At 45.5% G+C, this 27622-nt stretch overlaps 3 protein-coding genes and 2 pseudogenes across 3 annotated transcripts; 3 read left to right on the forward strand and 2 right to left on the reverse strand.

The window, feature by feature from the left end:
- Positions 1-1300: 1300 nt before the first annotated feature.
- Positions 1301-2733, reverse strand: LOC117193054 (annotated as a pseudogene).
- A 933-nt stretch (positions 2734-3666) lies between these two features.
- On the reverse strand, positions 3667-4967 carry LOC117193055 (eukaryotic translation initiation factor 3 subunit F-2-like). Its single transcript, XM_033397788.1, has 2 exons — positions 4764-4967; positions 3667-4702 (listed from the first exon to the last, which is right to left on the reverse strand). The coding sequence occupies exons 1-2, from the start codon at positions 4866-4868 to the stop codon at positions 3941-3943; spliced, it is 867 nt and encodes a 288-aa protein (XP_033253679.1). The 5' UTR covers positions 4869-4967; the 3' UTR covers positions 3667-3940.
- Positions 4968-6062: 1095 nt separating this feature from the next.
- On the forward strand, positions 6063-6805 carry LOC117193056 (eukaryotic translation initiation factor 3 subunit F-2-like). Its single transcript, XM_033397789.1, has 2 exons — positions 6063-6285; positions 6347-6805. Exons 1-2 carry the CDS (start codon positions 6181-6183, stop codon positions 6710-6712), a joined length of 471 nt encoding a protein of 156 aa, XP_033253680.1. The 5' UTR covers positions 6063-6180; the 3' UTR covers positions 6713-6805.
- LOC117192933 (eukaryotic translation initiation factor 3 subunit F-2-like) lies at positions 6712-7107 on the forward strand. Its single transcript, XM_033397663.1, has one exon. It carries the CDS (start codon positions 6712-6714, stop codon positions 7105-7107), a length of 396 nt encoding a protein of 131 aa, XP_033253554.1.
- Positions 7108-16505: 9398 nt separating this feature from the next.
- Positions 16506-27389, forward strand: LOC117193231 (annotated as a pseudogene).
- Positions 27390-27622: the final 233 nt, after the last annotated feature.

Here is a 27622-nt window from a genome sequence, read left to right on the forward strand (position 1 = left end):
AAGTATATATATTCTTGAGCAGCATCAATAGCCGAGTCGATTGAGCCCTGTCTGTCTGTCCGTCTGTCCGTCCGTCCGTCTGTCTGTCCCTATCAGCGCCTAGTGCTCAAAGGCTATAAGAGCTAGAGCAACGACGTTTTATATCCGGATTTCTGTGATATGTCACTGCTACAAGTATATTTCAAAACTTTGCCCCGCCCACTTCCGCCCCCACAAAGGGCGAAAATCTGTGGCATCCACAAATTCAGAGATACGAGAAAACTGTAGAGAAAAATCGTAGAGGATGACTATATCTTCTAGAGTGCAAAATCTGAACCAGATCGTATAATTATTATAGCCAGAATCAAGAAAACAATTACATTCTTTCTCCCTCTGTCTCTCTCTAACACCCAGGTTTCATGGTCAGTTTTGCCAATTGCAAAATATGAGTTCAAGGATCTCAGAACCCATAAGAGCCAGATCAACCAAATTTGGTATCCACACTCCTGTGATATCGGACCTTGACCGTTTTGTGTCAAAATTTCGCCACACCCCCTACCGCCCGCGTAAAGGACGGAAATCTGGGGCATCCACAAATCTCAGAAACTATTAAAGCTAGAGTAACCAAATTTGGTATCCACACTTCTGTTAGATCTCACTATAAAACGTATATCTCAAAATTTCGCCCAACCCCCTTCCGCCCTCACAAAAGACGAAAATCTTTTGCATCCACAATATTGCACATTCGAGAAAACTAAAAACGCAGAATCATAGAGAATGAACATATATATCCGGTTGCGGAATCTGGATCTGATCGGATAATTTGTATAGCCAAAAGCAACAAATCAATTAGCAGTGGCTACGCAGCGCCCGACGTCACGCTCAGACTGATTTTCTGTCTCTCTCGCACGCACTCTTTGTCGTGTCGTTTAATATTAGCGGCGTCTGCCGGAGGAGAGCCATACTGACTTAGGATCGGGTATAACTGTAGAGTTGCGGTGTCCGCAGCAACTCACAACGTTCCCCCTCGTTAGCTTTGTTTTGATTGTGGATGCCACCTTTTTTGCACGATTTCTTTTTGAAATTTATTTCTGTTTTGTTTTTTATATGATTTCTGGCTTCGCTTTCACCTCGAACCCCAGCCCCCAGAGTGTTTCGTTTGGCAATCATCCAACATCCCAAAAATCCACACACGCGAAACGTACTAAAATGTTTGCGGCTCTTGCGACATTGAAACGGGGCGATAAGAGACGAGACGAGACGGGACTGGACGGGATGGGATGGGGGCAACAATGTTTGCCAAATCTCCGATTGTGCAACGTCTAATCCGCGTAATACTTGATCCAGGGCCCGGGACCCGGGAACCGGAAGCCAAAACCCCGAAACCCCAAAACCGGACGGACCCCGCTTCAACTCTCGATGGCGGCCTCCATCTCCAGCTGGGCCTCGATGATATCCGCATGCTGCCGCACCATATGATTGTTGAGATTGCCCACACTCTGGTAGCACTTGTCGCAGTAATCGCAGCCGTAGGGCTTCTCCCCCGTGTGCACCAGAATGTGGGAGCTAAGGTGGCCGCGCGTGAAGAACGACTTCTCGCAGCGATCGCACTTGAAGGGCCGCTCCATGTGCGGATCGTGCGAGCGCATATGGGTCCTCCGATCCGACTTGGTCGGCCACGTCTTGGTGCACTTGGAGCAGGCAAAGATCCGGGGCTTCGACTCGCCCGTGTGGGTGCGCAGGTGGAGCTCAGCTGGGTGCGCAGGACGAACTTCCGCTCGCAGTGATCGCAGCTGAAGGGTCGCTCGGTGGAGTGCACGGACTTCACATGGTACCGCAGGCTGTGGCGACTCGCGAAGCTCTTGTGGCACTCCTCGCACTGGTACAGCAGCTCCCCCATACCGTGCACGGCGATCATGTGCAGTTTCAGCTGGAAATTCCGAGTGAACTTCTCGCACTCCGTGCAGGGATGGAGGGACCGCGGGGATTCCGGGGAGCTGACAGCAGCAGGAGAGGATTTCGATCGCTTCCGCTTGGGCATGGCTTTGGGTGGCTGGGGCTTCGCCAGGGGCATCTCTGGTTCTGGTACTGCGTGTGGAGCCTCAAGGTGTTCGGCTGTTTCCGTCTCGAGTTGAAGGAGGGTGCCGGAGTCCGACTCTGGTTGGTGGAGGGGCGTGTTCACCGGCCCGGCATCGGCATCCCAGAGAATGGGAGCCTCATACGGACTCGAGAGGCTCTCCTGGAACTCCAGGGTATCTAGAGGGGAGGGGACTCATCAGGCAATCAGTCATTCCGCAAGACCTCTGCACAACTCACCGAAATCCACGGTTTCCATCAGGGGCGCCACATAGGCCACCGGTTTGCCCTGCAGCACCGGCATCATTGTGTCCTCTAGGCTGCCCACCTCCCGCTCCAGACACTCGAGGACATCGTCCAGGGCCACTGCTCGTGGCGGGTGCGGAGCACCAGCTCGGAGTGCTCGCACTCCCGCTGGAAGTTGCGGGCATCGAGCAGCCGTCGCAGGCACAGATCACAGATGACATCGGTGAGGCCGTCGCCGGCATCCAGCCGCAGAGTGGGCGCCAGCGCCTTCAACTCTGCGAGCAGGTGGTCGTCGTGGATGTGGCGGTAGAGCGGCGGCTGCTCCAGCAGGCAGCAACGGCAGATCAGGGGTTGCTTCAGCAGCGAGAACATAATACTTGGGAGGGAGCGTCTGCTCGGCTCGCCGGTTGCGGGACGTCTGAGAGCAGACGACGAGAGCGATAAGACGGCGTCGCAGTGGCTGTGGATGGGGCACATGCAGGGGGGCGGGTGATCTCAAGAGACCCGGAGATATAGACAAGCAGACAGGAGGAGAAGGCGGGGAAAGAGCCGGAGGCACCACGGAGGGAGATTCGCTAATTTGCAGTTTGTGGCTTACTAATTGAATAGCATCCATGGACGCATGTGCGTCCCTGAACCGCGATAAGGAGCCCACCATTATCTCAACGTTATATTTGGGTGGTCCGTCCGCCGCTCTCTCCTCCCGCACCTTCCTCTCGGGCGAGCACCAATCATCCCCAAATAGATTGCTCTTATCGCCGCCCTACTGAGATCTGCGGCTCATTGCGGATTCCACATCTTTCAGTTGTTGTATTCACCCTGGACTTTCGACGCGCAAAACGGCCCCAAGGACTGGTTTAAATGATTGGCCACCCAAAGGACTAAATTCTGCGTTTCCCTAAGATTCGATTGATGTGAAAATTTAGTGGAAATTCCCTCAAAGTAAAGGGTTTCCCATAATCGCAAGAAGAAGCTGGGGAAACACACACATTTCTATTGGGGAATGATCTCATTGTCTGTTGGGGAATCAAAGGTTCATTTTTACTTGGGACTCCAGAGTGTGTACAATCAGATCGATGTATATATTCTTTTTATGAGTTCTCTGGGAAATCAGGTTAGGGCGCAACTAAAGATCAAAAGTGAACTGCCTACAGATAGGATATATCCTTATATACTTGAACAAAAAATAAGTTTATAAAAGATCCAACAAGGTTATCATTCTTAGTGATCTTTGAGGCTTGGAACAAAAAGAATAACCCTGATATTGGATAGGCTTCAATCACAAATGATGTGAATAATACTAGTTCTTGTGCGATCGTAGAGATTCTGCACTCAGGCATAGCTTGAACAAAACTCATCTTATAATAGATTATATGTAAGTGATCCTTCTTTGTGATATTCGAGCCTTGAAAGGCTAAGCTTCTGCAGAGTGTTTTATGTACAAATCTAAAGAAACTCCTCTGCAAACATATGAACAATAAAATACAAGGGTATACAAAAACTTTCCACAAGATCTTCATTCTTGGCCTCCACACATGTGAACCGAACCTCATCGCTGGCAGTGCAGTACGTGTCGGCCGGGATAGCCCTCCCCGAAAAACGGCGCTTTATTGATTAATTGAGATCGGATTTTCAGAGCCTAAGCATCCACCATATTGGATAGCCGTTCGCTGAGCTGCAGCTGGGTCTTGATCATCGAGGAGAGTGTCATCGACATGAGGACGTCGCGCATATTGTTGTTGAGCATGTGACGGAAGCGCTCCGCCTCCACCATCGGCACCGAGGTCAAAACATCGTGCAGGGCACGGCCCACGGTGTTGTCGGGGCGACGCTTGCGGTTGAGGATATCGTTGATGTAGCGCAGCACCAGATCGAGCTTCTGCTGGATGTCCTTGGTGGCGTCCACCACTTGCACGAATTCTGGCAATAGGCGGCCCGCCTCCTTGGGCGGCTGTGCGCACTGCCTCCCCATGTGGCGCATGGCCACAATATCCGGCGATCCGAAGTAGATATCCATCGGCAGCAGCGAGAACATCAGGCCCTTGGTGCCCCCTGGCACGCCCGTCGCTACGGGACAGAAGATGCGCGTGTTCATGCGCTGGCCCCGCAGCGAGGTGTCCATCAGCAGATGCAGCGGCTGCCCGCTGTGGCACTGACGCGCGTAGTATTCGTGCAGCTCCACTGCTGCGGCCGAGACGGCCTTGCCGGTGCTGAACCAGCCCACAACCTTCTCCTGCGGATAGGCGATCTGCGCCAGCTCCAGCATATCGTTGTCGTACTTCAGATCTAGGTCGATGTGGCAGTTGTTGTCCCCGTGCATGCGGTGCACCACGCTGAAGCAATTGGTGATCTCTATGCGGCCTGTTTTGCCCGCGACGGTGCCCAACAAAGTTCCCAGCACCTGATCGAAAAGACATTAAGAAACGTATAGAACACTCTTTGCAGTGCGGCAAAAGCATTACCTCTGGGACGTCTTTGGCGCGACGCTCGTAGGCATCGATAATCTGGAACAGCACCAGAGGGTGCAGCAGGACCTTGGCCTGCAGATTAAAGTTCGAAAGCGACATAATAGAGGAGGATTACACTGTATTTTCGATGTTACAAATGAAGAAAATGGCTAGCATGGGCTGTGAGCGAAATTCCTGGAAAAAGTCAAATTTGTGTGAACTTGGCTGCGCTTGAGCACTGTTTTCCGTGCTTTTGCAACACTAGTCGTTAAAAGCAGAAAAGTTTGCCAAAAGGAAATGCGGAAAGTGAACATGAAATCAGCTGGAATTCGGATATATAAAAAGGAAGCTGAAATTTTTCCTCTATTAATACGATTATGAACTTGAACCGCAATCATAAATATCATAAGATCTTAATCGCAACAAAATATACGCAATTAATGGTCGCCACAGGCTTTTCTAAGACTCGCACTAAATGAGCATTAAACTAAATAGAATCAGCAGACCCGAATACACTGCGCGAAACATTCCTCAAGGACAATATAAATAGTGAGGTGAGTGTTGAATATTACGCTCATCCAAAAGTGCTGATTGGTTCTATGGAGATTATGCTGATATGGCGACTATGTGCAGGTTCTGCGATAACCTGTCGTTTTTAGCAGTGCATGAGCTGATGTCTTGGCGCGCATTCAGAACCCAATCAAAGGAAACACAATACAAACACAAACACAATACATATATGTATATGTATATACCTACGAGTATACATACATATGCCCAAGCATACATATCTCTGAGTCCAGCATTAACACTGTCCAAGGCGGCGGCATTAACAAGATTGTGTTTCCTTTGATTGGGTTCTGAATGCGCGCCAAGACATCAGCTCATGCACTGCTAAAAACGACAGGTTATCGCAGAACCTGCACATAGTCGCCATATCAGCATAATCTCCATAGAACCAATCAGCACTTTTGGATGAGCGTAATATTCAACACTCACCTCACTATTTATATTGTCCTTGAGGAATATTTCGCGCAGTGTATTCGGGTCTGCTGATTCTATTTAGTTTAATGCTCATTTAGTGCAAGTCTTAGAAAAGTCTGTGGCGACCATTAATTGCGTATATTTTGTTGCGATTAAGATCTTATGATATTTATGATTGCGGTTCAAGTTCATAATCGTATTAATAGAGGAAAAATTTCAGCTTCCTTTTTATATATCCGAATTCCAGCTGATTTCATGTTCACTTTCCGCATTTCCTTTTGGCAAACTTTTCTGCTTTTAACGACTAGTGTTGCAAAAGCACGGAAAACAGTGCTCAAGCGCAGCCAAGTTCACACAAATTTGACTTTTCCAGAAATTTCGCTCACAGCCCATGCTAGCCATTTTCTTCATTTGTAACATCGAAAATACAGTGTAATCCTCCTCTATTATGTCGCTTTCGAACTTTAATCTGCAGGCCAAGGTCCTGCTGCACCCTCTGGTGCTGTTCCAGATTATCGATGCCTACGAGCGTCGCGCCAAAGACGTCCCAGAGGTAATGCTTTTGCCGCACTGCAAAGAGTGTTCTATACGTTTCTTAATGTCTTTTCGATCAGGTGCTGGGAACTTTGTTGGGCCCCGTCGCGGGCAAAACAGGCCGCATAGAGATCACCAATTGCTTCAGCGTGGTGCACCGCATGCACGGGGACAACAACTGCCACATCGACCTAGATCTGAAGTACGACAACGATATGCTGGAGCTGGCGCAGATCGCCTATCCGCAGGAGAAGGTTGTGGGCTGGTTCAGCACCGGCAAAGCCGTCTCGGCCGCAGCAGTGGAGCTGCACGAATACTACGCGCGTCAGTGCCACAGCGGGCAGCCGCTGCATCTGCTGATGGACACCTCGCTGCGGGGCCAGCGCATGAACACGCGCATCTTCTGTCCCGTAGCGACGGGCGTGCCCGGGGCACCAAGGGCCTGATGTTCTCGCTGCTGCCGATGGATATCTACTTCGGATCGCCGGATATTGTGGCCATGCGCCACATGGGGAGGCAGTGCGCACAGCCGCCCAAGGAGGCGGGCCGCCTATTGCCAGAATTCGTGCAAGTGGTGGACGCCACCAAGGACATCCAGCAGAAGCTCGATCTGGTGCTGCGCTACATCAACGATATCCTCAACCGCAAGCGTCGCCCCGACAACACCGTGGGCCGTGCCCTGCACGATGTTTTGACCTCGGTGCCGATGGTGGAGGCGGAGCGCTTCCGTCACATGCTCAACAACAATATGCGCGACGTCCTCATGTCGATGACACTCTCCTCGATGATCAAGACCCAGCTGCAGCTCAGCGAACGGCTATCCAATATGGTGGATGCTTAGGCTCTGAAAATCCGATCTCAATTAATCAATAAAGCGCCGTTTTTCGGGGAGGGCTATCCCGGCCGACACGTACTGCACTGCCAGCGATGAGGTTCGGTTCACATGTGTGGAGGCCAAGAATGAAGATCTTGTGGAAAGTTTTTGTATACCCTTGTATTTTATTGTTCATATGTTTGCAGAGGAGTTTCTTTAGATTTGTACATAAAACACTCTGCAGAAGCTTAGCCTTTCAAGGCTCGAATATCACAAAGAAGGATCACTTACATATAATCTATTATAAGATGAGTTTTGTTCAAGCTATGCCTGAGTGCAGAATCTCTACGATCGCACAAGAACTAGTATTATTCACATCATTTGTGATTGAAGCCTATCCAATATCAGGGTTATTCTTTTTTGTTCCAAGCCTCAAAGATCACTAAGAATGATAACCTTGTTGGATCTTTTATAAACTTATTTTTTGTTCAAGTATATAAGGATATATCCTATCTGTAGGCAGTTCACTTTTGATCTTTAGTTGCGCCCTAACCTGATTTCCCAGAGAACTCATAAAAAGAATATATACATCGATCTGATTGTACACACTCTGGAGTCCCAAGTAAAAATGAACCTTTGATTCCCCAACAGACAATGAGATCATTCCCCAATAGAAATGTGTGTGTTTCCCCAGCTTCTTCTTGCGATTATGGGAAACCCTTTACTTTGAGGGAATTTCCACTAAATTTTCACATCAATCGAATCTTAGGGAAACGCAGAATTTATTCCTTTGGGTGGCCAATCATTTAAACCAGTCCTTGGGGCCGTTTTGCGCGTCGAAAGTCCAGGGTGAATACAACAACTGAAAGATGTGGAATCCGCAATGAGCCGCAGATCTCAGTAGGGCGGCGATAAGAGCAATCTATTTGGGGATGATTGGTGCTCGCCCGAGAGGAAGGTGCGGGAGAAGAGAGCGGCGGACGGACCACCCAAAAATAACGTTGAGATAATGGTGGGCTCCTTATCGCGGTTCAGGGACGCACATGCGTCCATGGATGCTATTCAATTAGTAAGCCACAAACTGCAAATTAGCGAATCTCCCTCCGTGGTGCCTCCGGCTCTTTCCCCGCCTTCTCCTCCTGTCTGCTTGTCTATATCTCCGGGTCTCTTGAGATCACCCGCCCCCCTGCATGTGCCCCATCCACAGCCACTGCGACGCCGTCTTATCGCTCTCGTCGTCTGCTCTCAGACGTCCCGCAACCGGCGAGCCGAGCAGACGCTCCCTCCCAAGTATTATGTTCTCGCTGCTGAAGCAACCCCTGATCTGCCGTTGCTGCCTGCTGGAGCAGCCGCCGCTCTACCGCCACATCCACGACGACCACCTGCTCGCAGAGTTGAAGGCGCTGGCGCCCACTCTGCGGCTGGATGCCGGCGACGGCCTCACCGATGTCATCTGTGATCTGTGCCTGCGACGGCTGCTCGATGCCCGCAACTTCCAGCGGGAGTGCGAGCACTCCGAGCTGGTGCTCCGCACCCGCCACGAGCAGTGGCAGCACACGGTGGCCGCCGGCGACGCCCTGGCCCTGGACGATGTCCTCGAGTGTCTGGAGCGGGAGGTGGGCAGCCTAGAGGACACAAGAGGACTCCGCACATGGAGCGGCCCTTCAAGTGCGATCGCTGCGAGAAGTCGTTCTTCACGCGCGGCCACCTCAGCTCCCACATTCTGGTGCACACGGGGGAGAAGCCCTACGGCTGCGATTACTGCGACAAGTGCTACCAGAGTGTGGGCAATCTCAACAATCATATGGTGCGGCAGCATGCGGACATCATCGAGGCCCAGCTGGAGATGGAGGCCGCCATCGAGAGTTGAAGCGGGGTCCGTCCGGTTTTGGGGTTTCGGGGTTTTGGCTTCCGGTTCCCGGGTCCCGGGTCCCGGGCCCTGGATCAAGTATTACGCGGATTAGACGTTGCACAATCGGAGATTTGGCAAACATTGTTGCCCCCATCCCATCCCGTCCAGTCCCGTCTCGTCTCGTCTCTTATCGCCCCGTTTCAATTTCGCAAGAGCCGCAAACATTTTTGTACGTTTCGCGTGTGTGGATTTTTGGGATGGTGGATGATTGCCAAACGAAACACTCTGGGGGCTTGGGGTTCGAGGTGAAAGCAAAGCCAGAAATCATATAAAAAACAAAACAGAAATAAATTTCAAAAAGAAATCGTGCAAAAAAGGTGGCATCCACAATCAAAACAAAGCTAACGAGGGGGAACGTTGTGAGTTGCAATTAATGGTCGCCACAGGCTTTTCTAAGACTCGCACTAAATGAGCATTAAACTAAATAGAATCAGCAGACCCGAATACACTGCGCGAAATATTCCTCAAGGACAATATAAATAGTGAGGTGAGTGTTGAATATTACGCTCATCCAAAAGTGCTGATTGGTTCTATGGAGATTATGCTGATATGGCGACTATGTGCAGGTTCTGCGATAACCTGTCGTTTTTAGCAGTGCATGAGCTGATGTCTTGGCGCGCATTCAGAACCCAATCAAAGGAAACACAATCTTGTTAATGCCGCCGCCTTGGACAGTGTTAATGCTGGACTCAGAGATATGTATGCTTGGGCATATGTATGTATACTCGTAGGTATATACATATACATATATGTATATATAAGTTAACACAATCGATCGAAAAAATATATAAAAACAAGATCAGCCGTTATACAGGGGATGTTGCCCAGCGACACCAGAGTTTTGGGTACGCAACAATGTTGCAGAACGAGCAGTGAGCAGTAAAAAAAAAAAACAGATCCAGCAGCATCTGGAAGACAAAGAAGACACCATACTGCCATACACCATACACCATAAACCACCATACACCTACCAACAAGCAGACATCAAGAAGCAGCTATACTAACATAGTATAAATCCAGCAGCATCTGGAAGACAAAGAAGACACCATACTACCATACACCATAAATTGTACACTATACCCCATAAACCGTCCACCATACACCACCATACACCTACCAACAAGAAGACATCAAGAAGCAGCTATACTAACATAGTTTATGACAAAGAACATGTGAGTAGAGTGTTCATTAAAAAAAAAAAAAAAAAACCCCCCAAATAAAACACAATTTAGTCTTGCAAGTTGATTGATAGTGAAATAAATAAAAACAGGTGCATTTTTTGTTTAGGTTATGAGTGATAAGGAAGTACAAGATTTGGTAAAAGAATTTCAGAAACTAAAAGGAACAAATTATCAGGAAGACGTAATAGAGAACATAAATTTAGAAATGAATATATCAAACGAGCAGCTCAGACTCATGATAGAGGCCGCGGTTTCAAGCGCACTAGCCGTACAGGAACAGAGCTTCACTTCAAAACTACAGGGTATTCAGGAGAGCTTAAATAGTGTACAAATTAACGCTCCTCAAGTGGTGGCGTACAAGGATGCAGAGATAAGAACAGACGTTGTGTGTAATGAGACTCTTGATATTATGAAATCCCTGCCCGACTTTGAGGGAAAGAATGAAACCTATGTCTCATGGAGGAAGGCTGCGCATACCGCATACAAAGTTTATGAGAAATTTGACGGTAGCTCAAAACATTATCAAGCTTTAGGAATACTGAGAAACAAAGTTAAGAACTCAGCTGATATGGTACTCTCTTCTTTCGACACTCCCCTTAATTTTAAAGCCATTATAGATCGACTAGACTTTACGTACGCAGACAAACGACCAATATACTTAATTGAACAAGAGATGTCAACGCTCCGGCAGGGAAATTTGACATTATTACAGTACTATGACGAAGTAGAAAAGAAACTGACCCTCCTTATAAACAAAACAATTATGACTAACGAAACCACTGTAGCTTCTTCATTGAATGAGAAATACAGAGCGGACGCTCTACGAGTGTTCATCTCAGGAACCAAGAAGACTTTAAGTGATGTTCTATTCTCGGCAAGACCAAAAGATCTACCCTCTGCTTTGGCATTGGCTCAAGAAGTTGAGGCTAATCATGATCGATATATGTTCGCTTCAAACTACGCCCGTAGCATAGAAGAAAAAGCTCAGAGAACTGAACAAAGACAGCATGGCAGAGAGAATTTAATGACGGACACAAGGCAAAGACAACTAGGGAAACTCCCACAGTATAGGAAACAAGAATTTTTACCAAAATCAGAACAGGTCCAACCAATGGACGTGGACACATCCTCACGTTTTAGGCAGACTACTCAGTATAAACAAAATAGCGCGCCTCAGAGACAAAACCAGTGGCAAAGTCAGCAACAAAACAACCAATCGGACTACAACAACCAGGGACAAACAAACAAGCGACCGAACAATAGTAGCGCACGTTTTACGGGACCGAAACAACAAAGAATTAACCACGTAGAAGTAGAAGATACCCTACTCGATCAGGAAGAACAGGATTACCAAACTATAGCAAACGCCGAAGTTGATGGCATAGAAAACGACCTTTCAGATTATGACCAGATTAATTTTTTAGACATAACTCCTTGCTTCCGTTCATAGAAAGGACAGTAGCAGGGAGAACAATCAAATTACTCATAGATACAGGAGCTTCCAAAAACTACATAAAACCATTAAAAGAACTAAAACATATTACCCTAGTAAATAAACCCTTCCGAGTGAAGTCAATCCATGGCTATAGTGGCATAGACAAAAAATGTATAATGCACCTTTTCAATACCAACTCAACATTTTTTTTACTACCAAACCTTACGACATTTGACGGTATAATTGGACTTGACCTATTAAAACAGAGTGACGTTCTACTGGACTTAAAGAATAAGAAATTAATAACAAACTTCGGTTCCGAAACAATCCAATTTTTAAAATGTGCAAACATAAATTTCACAAATGTCGAGGAAATACAGGTCCCTGAGACTATATCCCAAAAGTTTCAGCTGATGTTAGGAAACCGAACAGGGGTTTTCGCAGACCCAAATGAAGCACTCCCATATAATACAAATATCATTGTCACTATCCGAACAGAAAATGAAGATCCCATATATTCAAAATTGTACCCATATGCAATGGGCGTTTCAGAATTCGTAAATGCAGAAACTCAAGACTTGTTGAAAGGTGGTATAATACGACCGTCTCGGTCACCATACAACAACCCCGTTTGGGTTGTAGACAAAAAAGCTACCGATGAACAGGGAAATAAAAAAAAACGTTTGGTCATAGATTTCAGGAAACTAAATTTAAAAACAACAGATGACAAATATCCCATTCCCAATATAGTTTCTATATTATCCAACTTGGGTACAGCTAAATACTTTACAACCCTAGATCTTAAATCTGGATTCCATCAGATTTTACTTGCAGAAAAAGATAGAGAAAAAACAGCTTTCTCCATAGCAAATGGGAAGTATGAGTTCTGTAGACTCCCCTTTGGCTTGAAAAATGCACCTAGTATTTTTCAGAGGGCCATTGACGACGTGCTCAGAGAGCAAATTGGGAAAACTTGCTATGTTTATGTCGATGATGTAATCATTTTTTCCGAAAACATGGAAAGCCATGTCAAGCATATCGCATGGGTCTTAGACAAACTGTACGATGCCAATATGAGAGTTTCGCGCGAAAAATCGCACTTTTTCAAGGAGAATGTCGAATACTTAGGATTTGTCGTCTCAAGTAATGGTATAAAAACATGCCCCAATAAAGTGGAAGCGATTCGTAACTACGAACAACCAACCACTTTGTTCAACGTCAGATCATTCCTTGGACTTGCAAGTTACTATAGATGTTTTATTAAAGACTTTGCATCCATAGCTAAACCCATAAGTGACATCCTTAAGGGCGAAAATGGCAAGGTAAGCGCCGGACAGTCAAAGAAAATACCAGTCAAATTAGACGAAAGTCAGTGCGCGGCATTCAATAAACTAAAAGAGATTCTGGCATCCGAAAGCGTAATGTTACTCTATCCTGACTATAAGAAAGCATTTGACCTAACAACAGATGCTTCGTCCTTCGGTCTGGGAGCCGTCTTATCACAAGACGGGAAGCCAATTACCATGATATCAAGGACACTAAATGATAGGGAACTTAACTTTGCAACAAACGAAAGAGAGCTGCTCGCTATAGTTTGGGCTTTGAAAAACCTCAGAAACTATCTATACGGAGTAAAAAATTTAAATATTTTTACAGACCATCAGCCTCTAACGTTTGCAGTTTCTGATCGCAACCCAAACGCAAAAATAAGACGTTGGAAAGCTCTCATAGACGAGTACATGCAAATACCTTCTACAAGCCAGGAAAAGAAAACTTCCATAAAGTCCGAGACAATAAAATCATTATTAAGTAACCAATATAACATTCAAATTATAAATGCTCCACCACTTCATAGTACTTCCAATGGACAAGTCGAAAGATTCCATAGCACCCTTAATGACATTGCGAGATGTTTAACAGCCCAAAGGAAGCTTACAAATACTGTGGAAACGATACTTCAAGCAACTATTGAATACAATAACACAGTTCACTCCGTAACGAAGAAACGTCCGGTCGATGTAATTCACTCGTCCTCCCCTGAACTTGAGGTGGAAATCAGGAATAGAGTTCATAAAGCACAACAACTACAAATGAAAAAACTGAATGAAGTAAGACATGATAGACAGTTTCAAGTAGGTGACACAGTCCTTGTAAAAGCAAACAAACGATTAGGAAACAAACTGACACCTTTGTACACCGAAAATAAAATCGAGGCAGACTTGGGGACAACGGTCCTAATAAAACGAAGGGTGGTCCACAAGGACAATTTAAGATAGACATCAGTTCATAATGAGTTCATATTCCTCTTCACTATTCAATATACAACAATAATAGAGGATACAGAAGAGTTAAGAAACCAATTCCTACAATCGCAAATGAGACATTACTTTCAAGAAACAGAATAATTATTTCAGAATTAAAAGCATTAATGTTATCAGTTACACTTGCAAAGATACGAATTGTTAACCCTTCCGTATTAGACTCTCACGATTTGAGAAGAATAATTAATGAACACTCTACGAATTTAACTATTACTGATTTAATAGAGGAAGCTAAAATCAAAGTTTTATTTAATAATGAATTTTTTCCTAACCCTTACCTAGTTTGCAAAAAAAAAAAAAAAAAAATATTCTGTAAGATTAATCTGTAATCACCCTGTTGAGCACAACGGCATCACAATTAACTTCGCCGAAGACGAAAAATTGCCGACGGTGGTAACCATGTTACAGCTATCGGAAACTGCGCTACCACTCTTACAACAACATTCTGTAAAAAACTTCCCTACACAACTTGTGCGCAGCAACTACACTCCGGTGTCATCGCGCACTGTCCAACTCGGCCCAGCCATCTCGAACCTGTAACACGCATCGATGATGGCATAATCATCATAAACGACATAGTGGATACAATCGATAAACAGAACTACGCGAGGAAGTCTCCAGGATCAACAGTATCCACATTCCTCGACATAACAAACCATGAAGACGTACCGAGCTTGCCGTACTTATAAAGGTTAAGTATGGAAACTTACGACACATCGACCAACTGGAATCAGGACTCGTAAGAAGACCGATAATATCTGGATTGGCTCCGAGAAACAGACGCCAACGTGACCTCCAAGTGCTAATTGACGGCTTAAAGGAATCCGAGGACGTCTTCCACTTAAGTGAAGGAGGAGTTAACACAATCGATCGAAAAAATATAAAAAAACAAGATCAGCCGTTATACAGGGGATGTTGCCCAGCGACACCAGAGTTTTGGGTACGCAACAATGTTGCAGAACGAGCAGTGAGCGTCGGGAGTGCTGGGAACTTACTTGTAAGCAGTAGAGGAGTTCGGGGGGAGAAATCAACCGCGTCGGCTGTCGCCACGCCTATCTCAAACCGAATAAAATAAAATAAAAATTGAAAGAAATAAAATTAAAATTTATATAGATCGCACACATGGCTTGATTGCCCAGAATTGAATTCAACATTTGCATGCCTCCGCCTCACCGCTACACCTACTTAATTACCCGATTACCCGATGATAATCTGCCGAGTTGAACGTGCTCGGCTGACATTACCATTACTCTCTCGTACTATATAGAGAATCGGACCGTGATACTTCCAATAGTTCGTTCTTATATGTATATAGTATTATATTATATATATAATATATATATATATATATATATATATATATATATATATATATATATATATATATATATATATATATATATTATTATATATTATTTTTATCGCACATCCACATCCACCGCCAGAGCCAGTGCCCAGAGCCCAAAGCCCAGAGATTTATTTTTTGTTTGAAATAAATTGTAAATGATTTTGATTAAAATTTCCGCTTAAATTTCTCAGCCGGAATATCTGTGTCTCATTTTTCTGCTTCTATCTATCTCCCGGCTTCTCTCTCTCTCTCTCTCTCTCTATGTGTTTAGTGTTTGCTTTTTTTTGTGATTTGGAAATTCTTGGGGGAAAATGATTTAGTCGCCTTTATATTCGCCAATTATATTTATGGGTCATAGTTTTCGCAAATTTCTATTTATTTTATTGCAAAATGACGCACGACACTGACATTTCCAGAGTGTCGTGCGATTGCCCTGGTTGTCTCACTGTCGTCTGTCTTGATGCGGAAGACTGGGTTTCTTTGGGTAAAAGCGTGGGAAGAATTTCTACTATAATGGGTCCTCATATGGATAGCGTGGGTATAGCGAAAATGGCATCAGAAATGAGATTTAACCGATTGGGGGCCCTTAGGGACTGTTTTCATTCGTTGGATTGATCTTGAAATTAGTCCTTACCTTTGATCTTATCGTTACTAAACGAATATATACATAAAAGTCCAACAAAGTCTTCAAAAAAATACATATATCATTTATCATAGCCCACTAAGCCATCACATTTTCTATCTTCGAGTATTTTTGGCCATCTTACAGCCTAAGCAAACAGCATTCCTTGCCATAAACTCGAAACACTTGTGCGGATCGGATGCATAGTTCCAATGAAACCTCCACTCTTCGGGTCATAAAAACCATGCCGAAAATTCAAATGAACTCGCGCGATGGTAATTCCCATTAAAAACGCTGCGCGCAGGCGCAGAAGAATGTGGCGATTAATGAGCGAAAATGCGACCTTCAGACTGTGGCAGCAACAGCTGTGGATGGCGGATGGCGGATGGCACACACCTGTGCACAGAAAAAATAAAACCACTGCAAACCGGTGCGGTGCAGTGGAAGAGAGCGCTGGCCAACAGGTGTGAGAGAGAGAGAGAGCAGCAGAGAGCGCATTGAGCGCGGTGAGTCGCCCGCCATCACGTGCATGTACCATAGAGAGGTAGAGGCAGAGGTAGAGAGAGAGAACGCCTACCGACTTCATTCCATTCCGATACGTGGTGCGTGGCGTCGCGCTAACGGTCACTGAAATTGAAATTGTGCAGCCCCCAAAAACGTAAGCGCCCCCCAAAAACGTAAGGCCGCTGATCAGCCCCATGCGAGCGCTAGAGTCAGTCCGTGAGACGCTCTCATATCCAGCGGTCGCCGTTCCGTGCTCGTGCTCGCGCTCCGTGCCCCCAGCCCGTTCCCTGCCCCCCGAACCGACAACCCCCGACAAAGTGAAACGTACGATGGGCCAAATCAGTGCAAAGTGTGTGAACAGTGTGCAATTGCTTCAATATTACTAAGAAAATTAATTGACCAGCATTCAACAAAAGGAAAAAAGTTTGTTTTTGAAAACTGCTGGAAAAGTAGTAATATCTAAAATAGTTTGCAGCTACAAAAAGATATAGTATAGTAGTATATTACTTTTGGGTGCATATAGTACTCGGAAAAAAGCAAATCTTGGATACGAAGCGAACCGATTAAGCGAGAAATATCGAAAGCTAAAAGGTAAGTGCGAGTGCAAGTGCAAGTGAAGATATTTTCGCAATACGCTCCCCCGATTATCGCACTTCTCTCTCTCGAAGCTTCCAGAAGCGGCGGCGGCATACGCCGTAGTTATCCTCTGATAGGGGAGGAGGAGGAGGAGGAGGGTGGATGGACTCGACTCTCCAGGGGATGAATTGCGGGCTGGGGCACAATTGCGTATCGCCATGTGCGCTGGAAAATGCGTAGCAAGCAACAGAGACACAACACACTGACAAATTGAATGTTTTCTTGGGAATAATTTTGGCGAATGAACTGATTTTCTCCCGGTGCACAAATTACGGAACCCTAATAGAAGCAAAGTGATGTCAGTAAAGAGAAAAAAAAGAGGATTCTCAAGTGACAGGCGAAAACAATTGTTCCAAAAAAATAAAAATTAAACTTAATATAAATAATAATAGTTCCAAGGGTAATTTAAGTTAGAATTTAAATTGGTGTGATTTAATGGGATTTCTCAGTAATTTCTCAGGCAATAAATCCTAATGAATATGTTTTTCGAACAGTGTTGGCTTGCCACTGCGAATTGCAACTGCAACAATAATCTGCCACCGGTCCAAGTCCAACTTTGTGTCAAAAAACCCCCGCCCAAAGAAACTCAAAACATTTGACAGGTAAATTAAGGCAACACAGACACACACACGACAAATTGAGAGCGGCATACGGTTACAATTGCAGCAGAAAACGAGGGGGAACGTTGTGAGTTGCTGCGGACACCGCAACTCTACGGTTATACCCGATACTAAGTCAGTATGGCTCTCCTCCGGCAGACGCCGCTAATATTAAGCGACACGACAAAGAGTGCGTGCGAGAGAGACAGAAAATCAGTCTGAGCGTGACGTCGGGCGCTGCTTAGCCACTGCAAATTGATTTGTTCGACACGACAAAGAGTGCGTGCGAGAGAGACAGAAAATCAGTCTGAGCGTGACGTCGGGCGCTGCGTAGCCACTGCAAATTGATTTGTTCCTATTGGTTATACAAATGATCTGATCTGATCCAGATTCAGCAATCTGATAGATATGGTCTGATTCTGCGTTTTTAGTTTTCTCGAATGTGCAATATTGTGGATGCAACAGATTTTCGTCCTTTGTGTGGGCGGAAGGGGGTGGGGCGAAATTTTGAGATACACGTTTTATAGTAAGATCTAACAGGAGTGCGGATACCAAATTTGGTTACTCTAGCCTTAATAGCCTCTGAGATTTTTGAATATCCCCAGATTTTCGTCCTTTGCGGGTGCGGAAGGGGGTGTGGCGAAATTTTGAAACAAACTCGTCTCGGTCCGATATATTAGGAGTGTGGATACCAAATTTGGTTGCTCTAGCTTTTGTAGTCTCTGAGATCTAGGCGCTAATGTTTTACTCTAAGCAAAGCCGCCTATGCTACGCGTGAGTTAGAGAGAGACAGGGCGAGAAAAAATTAAATTGTTTTCTTGATGCTGGCTATAATAATAATACGATCCAATTCAGATTCCGCAGTCTTAAAGATATGGTCATCCTCTACGTTTCTGCGTTTTTGGTTTTATCGTATCTTTAAAAATGGGGATGCCACAGATTTTCGTCCTTTGTGGGGGCGGAAGTGGGCGGGGCAAAGCTTTGAAATATTTTTGTAGCAGTGACATATCACAGAAGTCTGGATCCAAAACATCGTTGCTCTAGCTCTTATAGTCTTTGAGCACTAGGCGCTGAAGGGGACGGACAGACGGACGGACGGACAGACGGACAGACAGACAGGGCTCAATCGACTCGGCTATTGATGCTGATCAAGAATATATATACTTTATGGGGTCGGAAACGATTCCTTCTGGACGTTACACACATCCACTTTTACCACAAATCTAATATACCCCAATACTCATTTTGAGTATCGGGTATAAAAATCTCAAAGGCAAAGCCTGCAAAAGATGAGAGGGGAGGGCGGAACAGCACCCTTTCAATGACAAGAAGAGAGCAGGGCAGGGCGGCCTAATGAGGATAACTTCTAAGGCGGGAGGAGAGAGTGGGAGAACATGCCCCAACGCCTGGAGGTTAGGAGGTCAGCAGCGTGAAGCACCTTTTGCCCAAAAGCAACAAGCAAATAAACAAGAAACAAAGACAAAACAGTCGCCATGCAAATAAAACTAAACAAACAAAAACACTTGGAGCAAAAGCAGCAGCAAAAGCAAACATCGGCGAGGGGAAAGAGACGACCCGGTTAGCCGAGGCTTTTGATACCCTTTTGGCAGCTACCCATACTATGATAGACGATAGATACCCTGTAGAACCAAAGGGGTCAATTGACCCCTCTCGAACTAGTTCTGCGCTGTTTACCGCGCAACTAGCTACGCAACTAGTTACGCGGGAAGCGTACGCGGACCAGGTCTTCGTCGACTACAATGTACTAGTTCTGCAACTAGTTACGCAGGAAGCGATCGCGGACCAGGTCTTCGTCGACTACAATGTACTAGTTCTGCAACTAGTTACGCGGGAAGCGAACGCGGACCAGGTCTGCGTCGACTACAATGTACTAGTTCTGCAACTAGTTACGCGGGAAGCGAACGCGGACCAGTCGAAAAAGAACCGAAAAACGAAGCCGCCTTCGGTTTGTTTTTGAAGGCGGCAGTGCCCACTCAGCTAGTTTTTACCGAGCCACGACATGCAATAAGCACCGAAATGGTAAGTTAATCGTGATATTTTACTGTAGTTGCGCTCGTGGAATGAAAGAGACAAGAATTTACACAAACAAAATGCATTTGTTTTTCTCGTTTGCTTTATGCGTTGATTTTGTTCACTTCTGTACAACATCTAATCGCTGGAAAAGTCTTTTGTGTAAACATTTATTAAAAAAGTGGAAAAAAATTAATAAATAAATCAAATTAATATAAACAGGTACGTGCAAATATATATTATATATTTCAAATAAAACGAGGGGGAACGTTGTGAGTTGCTGCGGACACCGCAACTCTACGGTTATACCCGATACTAAGTCAGTAGGGCTCTCCTCCGGCAGACGCCGCTAATATTAAACGACACGACAAAGAGTGCGTGCGAGAGAGACAGAAAATCAGTCTGAGCGTGACGTCGGGCGCTGCGTAGCCACTGCAAATTGATTTGTTCCTATTGGCTATAAAAATGATCTGATCTGATCCAGATTCAGCAATCTGATAGATATGGTCATTATCTATGATTCTGCGTTTTTAGTTTTCTCGAATGTGCAATATTGTGGATGCAACAGATTTTCGTCCTTTGTGTGAGCGGAAGGGGGTGGGGCGAAATTTTGAGATACACGTTTTATAGTAAGATCTAACAGGAGTGCGGATACCAAATTTGGTTACTCTAGCCTTAATAGTCTCTGAGATTTTTGAATATCCCCAGATTTTCGTCCTTTGCGGGGGCGGAAGGGGGTGTGGCGAAATTTTGAAACAAACTCGTCTCGGTCCGATATATTAGGAGTGTGGATACCAAATTTGGTTGCTCTAGCTTTTGTAGTCTCTGAGATCTAGGCGCTAATGTTTTTCTCTAAGCAAAGCCGCCTATGCTACGTGTGTGTTAGAGAGAGACAGGGCGAGAAAAAATGAAATTGTTTTCTTGATGCTGGCTATAATAATAATACGATCCAATTCAGATTCCGCAGTCTTAAAGATATGGTCATTCTCTACAATTCTACGTTTTTGGTTTTCTCATATCTTTAAAATTGCGGATGCCACAGATTTTCGTCCTTTGTGGGGGCGGAAGTGGGCGGGGCGAAGTTTTGAAATATTTTTGTAGCAGTGACATATCACAGAAGTCTGGATCCAAAACATCGTTGCTCTAGCTCTTATAGTCTTTGAGCACTAGGCGCTGAAGGGGACGGACAGACGGACAGACGGACGGACGGACAGACAGACAGGGCTCAATCGACTCGGCTATTGATGCTGATCAAGAATATATATACTTTATGGGGTCGGAAACGATTCCTTCTGGACGTTACACACATCCACTTTTACCACAAATCTAATATACCCCAATACTCATTTTGAGTATCGGGTATAATGATGAGCAAAAGGCATTTGCGTAGACTCCGTAAGAGTGAAAGGGAAGCTAACATTGTAAAGTTAGCGTTGTGCAGGAAAGATAACAGATAACAGCAATGAAATCGATTCTCCAGCCAGCTGGCGTTTTGAGCGGCTTAAACTTTATTTTGAGTGAGGAAATTGTTCTAGCCTATAACGTCGATGGGGTCCAAGGGAAGAAGGCCCTTAGGACCCACAAAGAATTTTTTGCAGCTTTGCTAGGTAAAATACCATTTACACTTCTAGAGATTTAAAAATTTTTCATATAAATTAAAACAAATATTAATTACAGAATGTATTCCACCTGGCGATGAGCCCCCCGAAAACACTGTGCGGAAGGCAATGCAAAGGATGAAGAAAAGGGTGTTTAAGAAGAAGTGTCTTGCCAAAAACCAGGAGTAGGCTAAGCATCATATAATTAAAAATTATTCGTTATTGGTACTAGAGGGTACCCATAGACGGATGCGTATGTACGGCTTTAAAGACTTAAAAGTGTTTTTGCCAACACTTCAATCACAATCGCAATACGCTCTTCCCTCGAAGGGTACAATAATCAAAACTTCACCCCTCCCACGGAAGGGGATGGGGGGAAAAGTGTGCACAGAATGAAAAAATATACTATTGACGCTAACAAGCAAAGTGTCAATAACAACTACAACAACAAAGAGTAGCGTCGCTTTAAACGTGGCCTCTGGAATTTTTGTTTCATTTGCCAAATTGTTTCATACAGACAACCACACACCAGCACGAGCGTGAGAGTAAACCTAAAGAGAGCGAGAGCACGCGAGAGAGAGAGCGAATCCAACTGTTTCAACTTTGCAACGTTTTTTTGTTGTTCCATGCGTGAGCTTAGCGGCATCCTCTTCCCACTGCCCGCTGTCCGCACCCAGCAGACATCGCCCCACTGACTTCGCACTTGGTGCTAGAGAAGCTTAGCATGGGGCACGGCACTCTTATGCTTAAACGCAATGTGCATGTGTGAAGACGACGGTCTCCCTCTTTCTTTCGCTGTTAGGGCCTCCCCCAGCAGCCACCTGCTGGGGATGCAGCGCACACAAAAGTAGACAATATCCCTTACATTTTCAATTTGAGCTCAACTTGTTCTGAGGCACGACAGCCACTGTGCGAAGCTGTAACTGCCGTTGTTTCCATGTTCTCCCACCCACGTCGCCCTTTGCTCATAGCACCTCTTCCATCTTGCTTATTCATCTCGTTCCCCTCTACTTTTTATTCACGTAGCACTTTTGCCTTGTAATTATTGTCATTACGTCATGAACAGGCAACCGCGACGCGCAATGCAAGACGCCAAACCACTCGCTCCGCGCCCGCTTATACGGCGAACCACCCTGCATGAAGCATCTTTCTCACTCTTTCTTCTCTGCTGGCCATCTTTTCGACCCTCTCCTCTTTCGTTTTGTTTTGATTCGCCATGGCTTTTAATTTGGCGCGACGCTGTCAAGGTATATTAGTAGGAAGGTAAGTGAGTACCCATGTGAGTGCCAGAGTTCCGCTCTCTATCACTTACTCTACTTTCCTACTAATATACCTTTGAAACTGTTCTATGTTTGAGAGAAAGGAGAATGACTGAAGAGAGGGAAAAGCGGCAGGGAAGATCAACAGCCGGAGACGACTTTTGACGACTCTTTTGTGCTTATTTTAATGTGCATTTAAATGTTTGCTTTTACGTAATAATTTTTTCTTTTTATTGTTAGAACATGCCATGAATGTCTGAAAATCATTTCGAAGGCATGCAATATAGAGAGCGCCCGGCAATTAACTTTTAACATCTAGATTCTACAGAGAGAGAGAGAGAGTCACGCAAACGACGCGTAAAATTGTTAAATTTGAACTTGAAAAGGGATATGGCATGCATTTTGCTATCCAATTGAGAGCGGACACCGAGTGAGAACAAATCGAAATGTAATTAAAATCAACAACAAAAAGCAAGAGCACAAATCACTCTCACTTTTGAATATTGCTCTAGTCTATCTCCCTCTCTCAGTCGCTAAAAACTTGAGCGAAGAGGGATTGGATAATGTGTGTGTGGCACTGTGCGGCGTGCGCAACAACAACAAGAAAACAGCTGAGCGGGAATCCACACACATGCACACCCCCCCACATAGATTCCATATATATATGTATATGTACGATTTTGCTTTTAGCTTAATTAACTAAAACAAAAAACGACTATAACTTACCGCTTAATGGCGGCTCTATATTAAACAATTTATCAGAGTTGTTTGCAATTTACGGAACTCGTTAACACTTTTCACTGTTAATTCATTTAAAAATTTAGTCAGAGTTCACATATGTACGTACAGTACATTTCTCTTATTTTTATCGTAAAAAGCCGCACAGATATTTTTTTCAACGCGAATAATACGCAACGCGTGTGGCTCCAACAAAAAAAAAAATTTGACTGGGCATCAAGCCCCAAGCTGTCCGGCGGGTCTCGTCTCCATTTCCAATTTTCCCCATGCATCCCTACAACCATGCAACCGACGGATGTCTAGGTGGCGTATGGGAGTTTCTGTACCCTATTTAAAATAATTGTGGTTAACATTTTGTTTTCCAAGCCTTTTCTTAATTGATGGGACTGAAGCCAAAATTTAATATTGAGTTTTTCTCATTACCCATCTATTGCATTGATGATATATTTACTCATACATTTGCTATTCGCGTTACAAACATCTGATAGTCTCATAATAACCGTTCATCTCTTATCAATGAGTATCGATACATGTGTGACTGCATGTAAATCACGTAGACTGCATGTAAGTAAACATAGATGGCGCTTTAGAATCCATGTAAAAGTCACAAAGAAATACAATTCGATGACGTTTATTGCATGAAATTCGTGCTCTGCATCAATATTCTGATCATTTCAGATAAAAGAGTAAATTTTCTAAAAAATTCGCTACAAAATGCAAAATACAAAATTCCAATTCTTTATCTTAGAAAAACACCGATATCCGACAAATATATATCGATATGTTGATATATGATTAGTTTACCATCCCTAATGAAGACGAAAAATTCCAATATTGTTGCTGTAATTGGATTAAACCAAACGAAAAATGCTGTAATTAGGTGAAAAGGAAGCGTTCGACCCACACAACACACACGGAAACAGCCAGCGCGTAGCCAGAAGAGAACTCTCCAGCAGCCAATTGTCCAGCCGGATGGCCAATCGCAATATGCGAGCAATACAACCAAAGTCGAAGCCCTGATCGAGAGCTGTCGCAGCGAGGGCAAATGGCATCGCGTCATCGATCTGACGGACGAGCTGAAAACGGGCTCGCCCCAGAATGGTGAGTAGAGTCTCTAGAGGATCTATACGGACATATGAATCAATCTCTTTTTGTGTCCCCCCCACCACAACAGAATGCCTGGCCAACTTTTTGGTGGGCGAGGCTCGCCTGGAGAGTTACCTTGAGGAGAATGCCTTGGTTGCTGAATCGAACTTTGGACGCGCCAAGACGGGCTTGTCCGAGGCGCGATGCTACCTGAATCTGGCCCTTGGGGAGTGTGGCCAAAAGGCGGGCATTGCTTTGGATGCTTACCTTCTGCTGGCCAAGCTCTGTTTCGCCTGTGGCGAGTACGAGCCCAGTCTGGATAACTTTATCAAAGCGGAGCTCAACACGCTGGCCGAAAAGGAGCTGACATTGTGGGTAGATCCCATGGAGATTGAAAGGAAACTAAATCACTCCCTATCGCTTACAGACGCAGCTTGAAGATCCTGGCCGAGTCGTATGCCATCAAGGGCCTCGGCGCCTCCAAGAAGCTGTGGAAGCCGCGCAAGTACCAGGCCCGGCAGCAGTTCTCGCCACGCAACCAGCAGGAGGAGGTGATCCTCTTACTGCTGATAGCCGAGGACGTAGCCGTGCGCGACACGGTGCTGTCCTAGAGCCCCGAATTCAAGCAGGCCCGCCAGCACGCCACGCCGGCTGTGCTACGAGCGTCTCGAGACGGTCAAACAGGGACTGGACTACGCCCAGCAGGCCCTCAAGCGGGAGATCAAGGGTGAGTGAGAGAAGTTTCAAAAGGATAAGGTACATCAATATGTGTACTCTGCAGGTCTGCGTCCTTCGCGGAGCCAACTGTTTGTGGACATTCGACAGCAGCAGCTGGCGATCCAATCGAACCTGCGGAGCGACCGCGATGCCTGCCACAAACTGGCGCTGGAGACCCTCGAGTGGGCCGTTCAGAACGATGGCCACGATCACCTGGCGGAGTACTATCTGTCGCTGCAGTATGCGTTGCTCAACGAGCTGCCCGAGGCTTTGGCCCACATCCGCTTCGCTTTGGCCCTGCGCATGGAGCATGCCCCCTGTCTGCACCTGTTTGCCCTCCTGCTGACGGCATCGCGACGACCTCGGGAAGCCTTGGGCGTGGTGGAGGATGCCCTGCACGAGTTCCCCGACAATCTGCAGCTGCTGCATGTGAAGGCCCATCTGCAGCTGCATCTGGAGGACGCAGAGACGGCGCTGGCCACCGTCCAGCACATGCTGGCCGTCTGGCGGGAGGTGTACGAGGCGCAGCTGACCGGCGAGGAGGAGAAGCACTCGGACACCAAGAGCGGCGTTCATCTAGTGCACTCCTCCCAGATGTCCGACAAGGACTCGAGTAAGTGTGTGGGCCCCCAAGTGTGTGGGCCTCTTATTGCATCTCAACAAATCCAAATACCAATCCATATATACTAACGTCTGTGTTCTGTACATATGTCCCCATATACAAACTATATCTTCTCGATCTTCTGCGGAATGTGTCTATTGTATAAAAACAAACAAACCAATCAAAATCCAATCAAAAAACACTCAAATAATTGTAAGTTTCCGATAAAGGAGCATCTCTTGCGATGTTCCTGCTCCGATACCTGACGATCGGGCAGGTGCCACGCTTACTATTCCATTTCATAGTTTTGATCGATTTGCATAGCTCTCTTCAACTTTGCCTGCTTCTCTACAATATTATCTACCATATTTGATAACACTTTCTGCCTGTTTTATGCCTGTCTTGCTTTTGTGTATATCTCTCACTCTATACTGTTCCATTTCGTTGTTGGTCTTTCTACTCTTCGAAATTATATTTCGAACCTATTTATATAATGCTCTGGCTGGAGCACGCCTTGAGCGAGGCGGCCAGCTCTCTGAGCTCTTTCACGCAGCGCCCCGGACCGCGAAGACCCTGGATGCTGCAGATTGAGGTGGGTATTTGGAGCGCTTACTTAACAGCTAGTCACATCACCCCTTTGGATTCCCTTTTCAGATTTGGCTGCTGCTGGCGGACGTGCACTTGCGCATTGAACAGCCCAACGAGGCCCTCAACTGCATCCACGAGGCCTCGCAGATCTATCCCCTCTCGCATCAGATTATGTATATGGTATGCCGGAGCCACAGCCACTTCTGGAATGTGCTTTTATCTAATGGCAACTCCCTTTTTGCAGCGCGGTCAGGTACATGTGTATCTGGAGCAGTGGCGGGATGCCAAACAATGCTACCTCAATGCCGTGGCCGCCAATCCCAATCACACGGAGGCACTGCGTGCCTTGGGCGAGACCCATTTTCCCGGCTGGCCGAGAAGATGCTCAAGGATGCGGCCAAACTGGATCCAAATTGTCCCAGAATTTGGTGGGTAATCCAACAAAAGATGTATCCCCTCTATCCTGCCTCATTGTTTTGTTATTTCCCATAGGTTTGCTCTGGGCAAGGTTATGGAATCCCTGGGGGATTTCTATGCGGCGGCGGATTGCTTTGCCACATCGCTGCAGTTGGAGCCATCGTGCCCGGTGCTGCCATTTACCTCGATTCCCCTGGTCTTTGAGTAGAGAGCGATCCTCGGATCCTCTCGTTTCGTTACGTTTCGTTTTGTAGACTCGACTAACATCAAAAGTGAACAGCAATATTACTTACTTAAACGTCTCTATAAGCCCCAAACCGGTTCGCAGTAATTAATTAATGAACTTTTTTTGTATTCTGTGTCCCGTCAGTATTACAACATTTCGTGTAATTATGGATCGACAGATCGATCTGCCTGTGCGTATTTGTGTGTAAATTATTAGCTAGAAAATGTTCAAGTTGTTGTATATTAATCATCTATACTATGCCTTCGTTGATAATAACCAGTTCTATGCTCTATAAGTTATAAGGAGTTTCATCTGCCCAAGCCCCCAGAAAATGTGCTACTTTTGTTAAAAACTTCTCTCTCTTCTTTCTTTCTCTCTAATTTATTTTCTTGGCATGTTCACTAATGGATAATGATTTGATTATAAATTATATATCTAGATATAGCCGAATTTAAAGTTAAACAAATATATGAAGAACCTTAAAACCGTGTGCTTTCGCTTGCCTTTGTCCTTGTTTAGTTACCCTGCTTTGTGTTGCATGCCACACATACTCCTTTCACTTTCCGAATTAGCTAATTTACGTTGGTAATTTCCGCATTCTGTTGAAGGCCATAATCAGACAGAAATATCCCCCTTAAAGAACCTCTAAAACCGTCAGAAGGGGGGGGGGGGGGGGCCTGTGCCTAGGGGTGGCATTGGCGGGCGTGTCCGTGGCAACTGGGC

The sequence above is a fragment of the Drosophila miranda genome (genome assembly GCF_003369915.1).
Source record: "Drosophila miranda strain MSH22 chromosome Y unlocalized genomic scaffold, D.miranda_PacBio2.1 Contig_Y2_pilon, whole genome shotgun sequence".
Taxonomy (NCBI): domain Eukaryota; kingdom Metazoa; phylum Arthropoda; class Insecta; order Diptera; family Drosophilidae; genus Drosophila; species Drosophila miranda.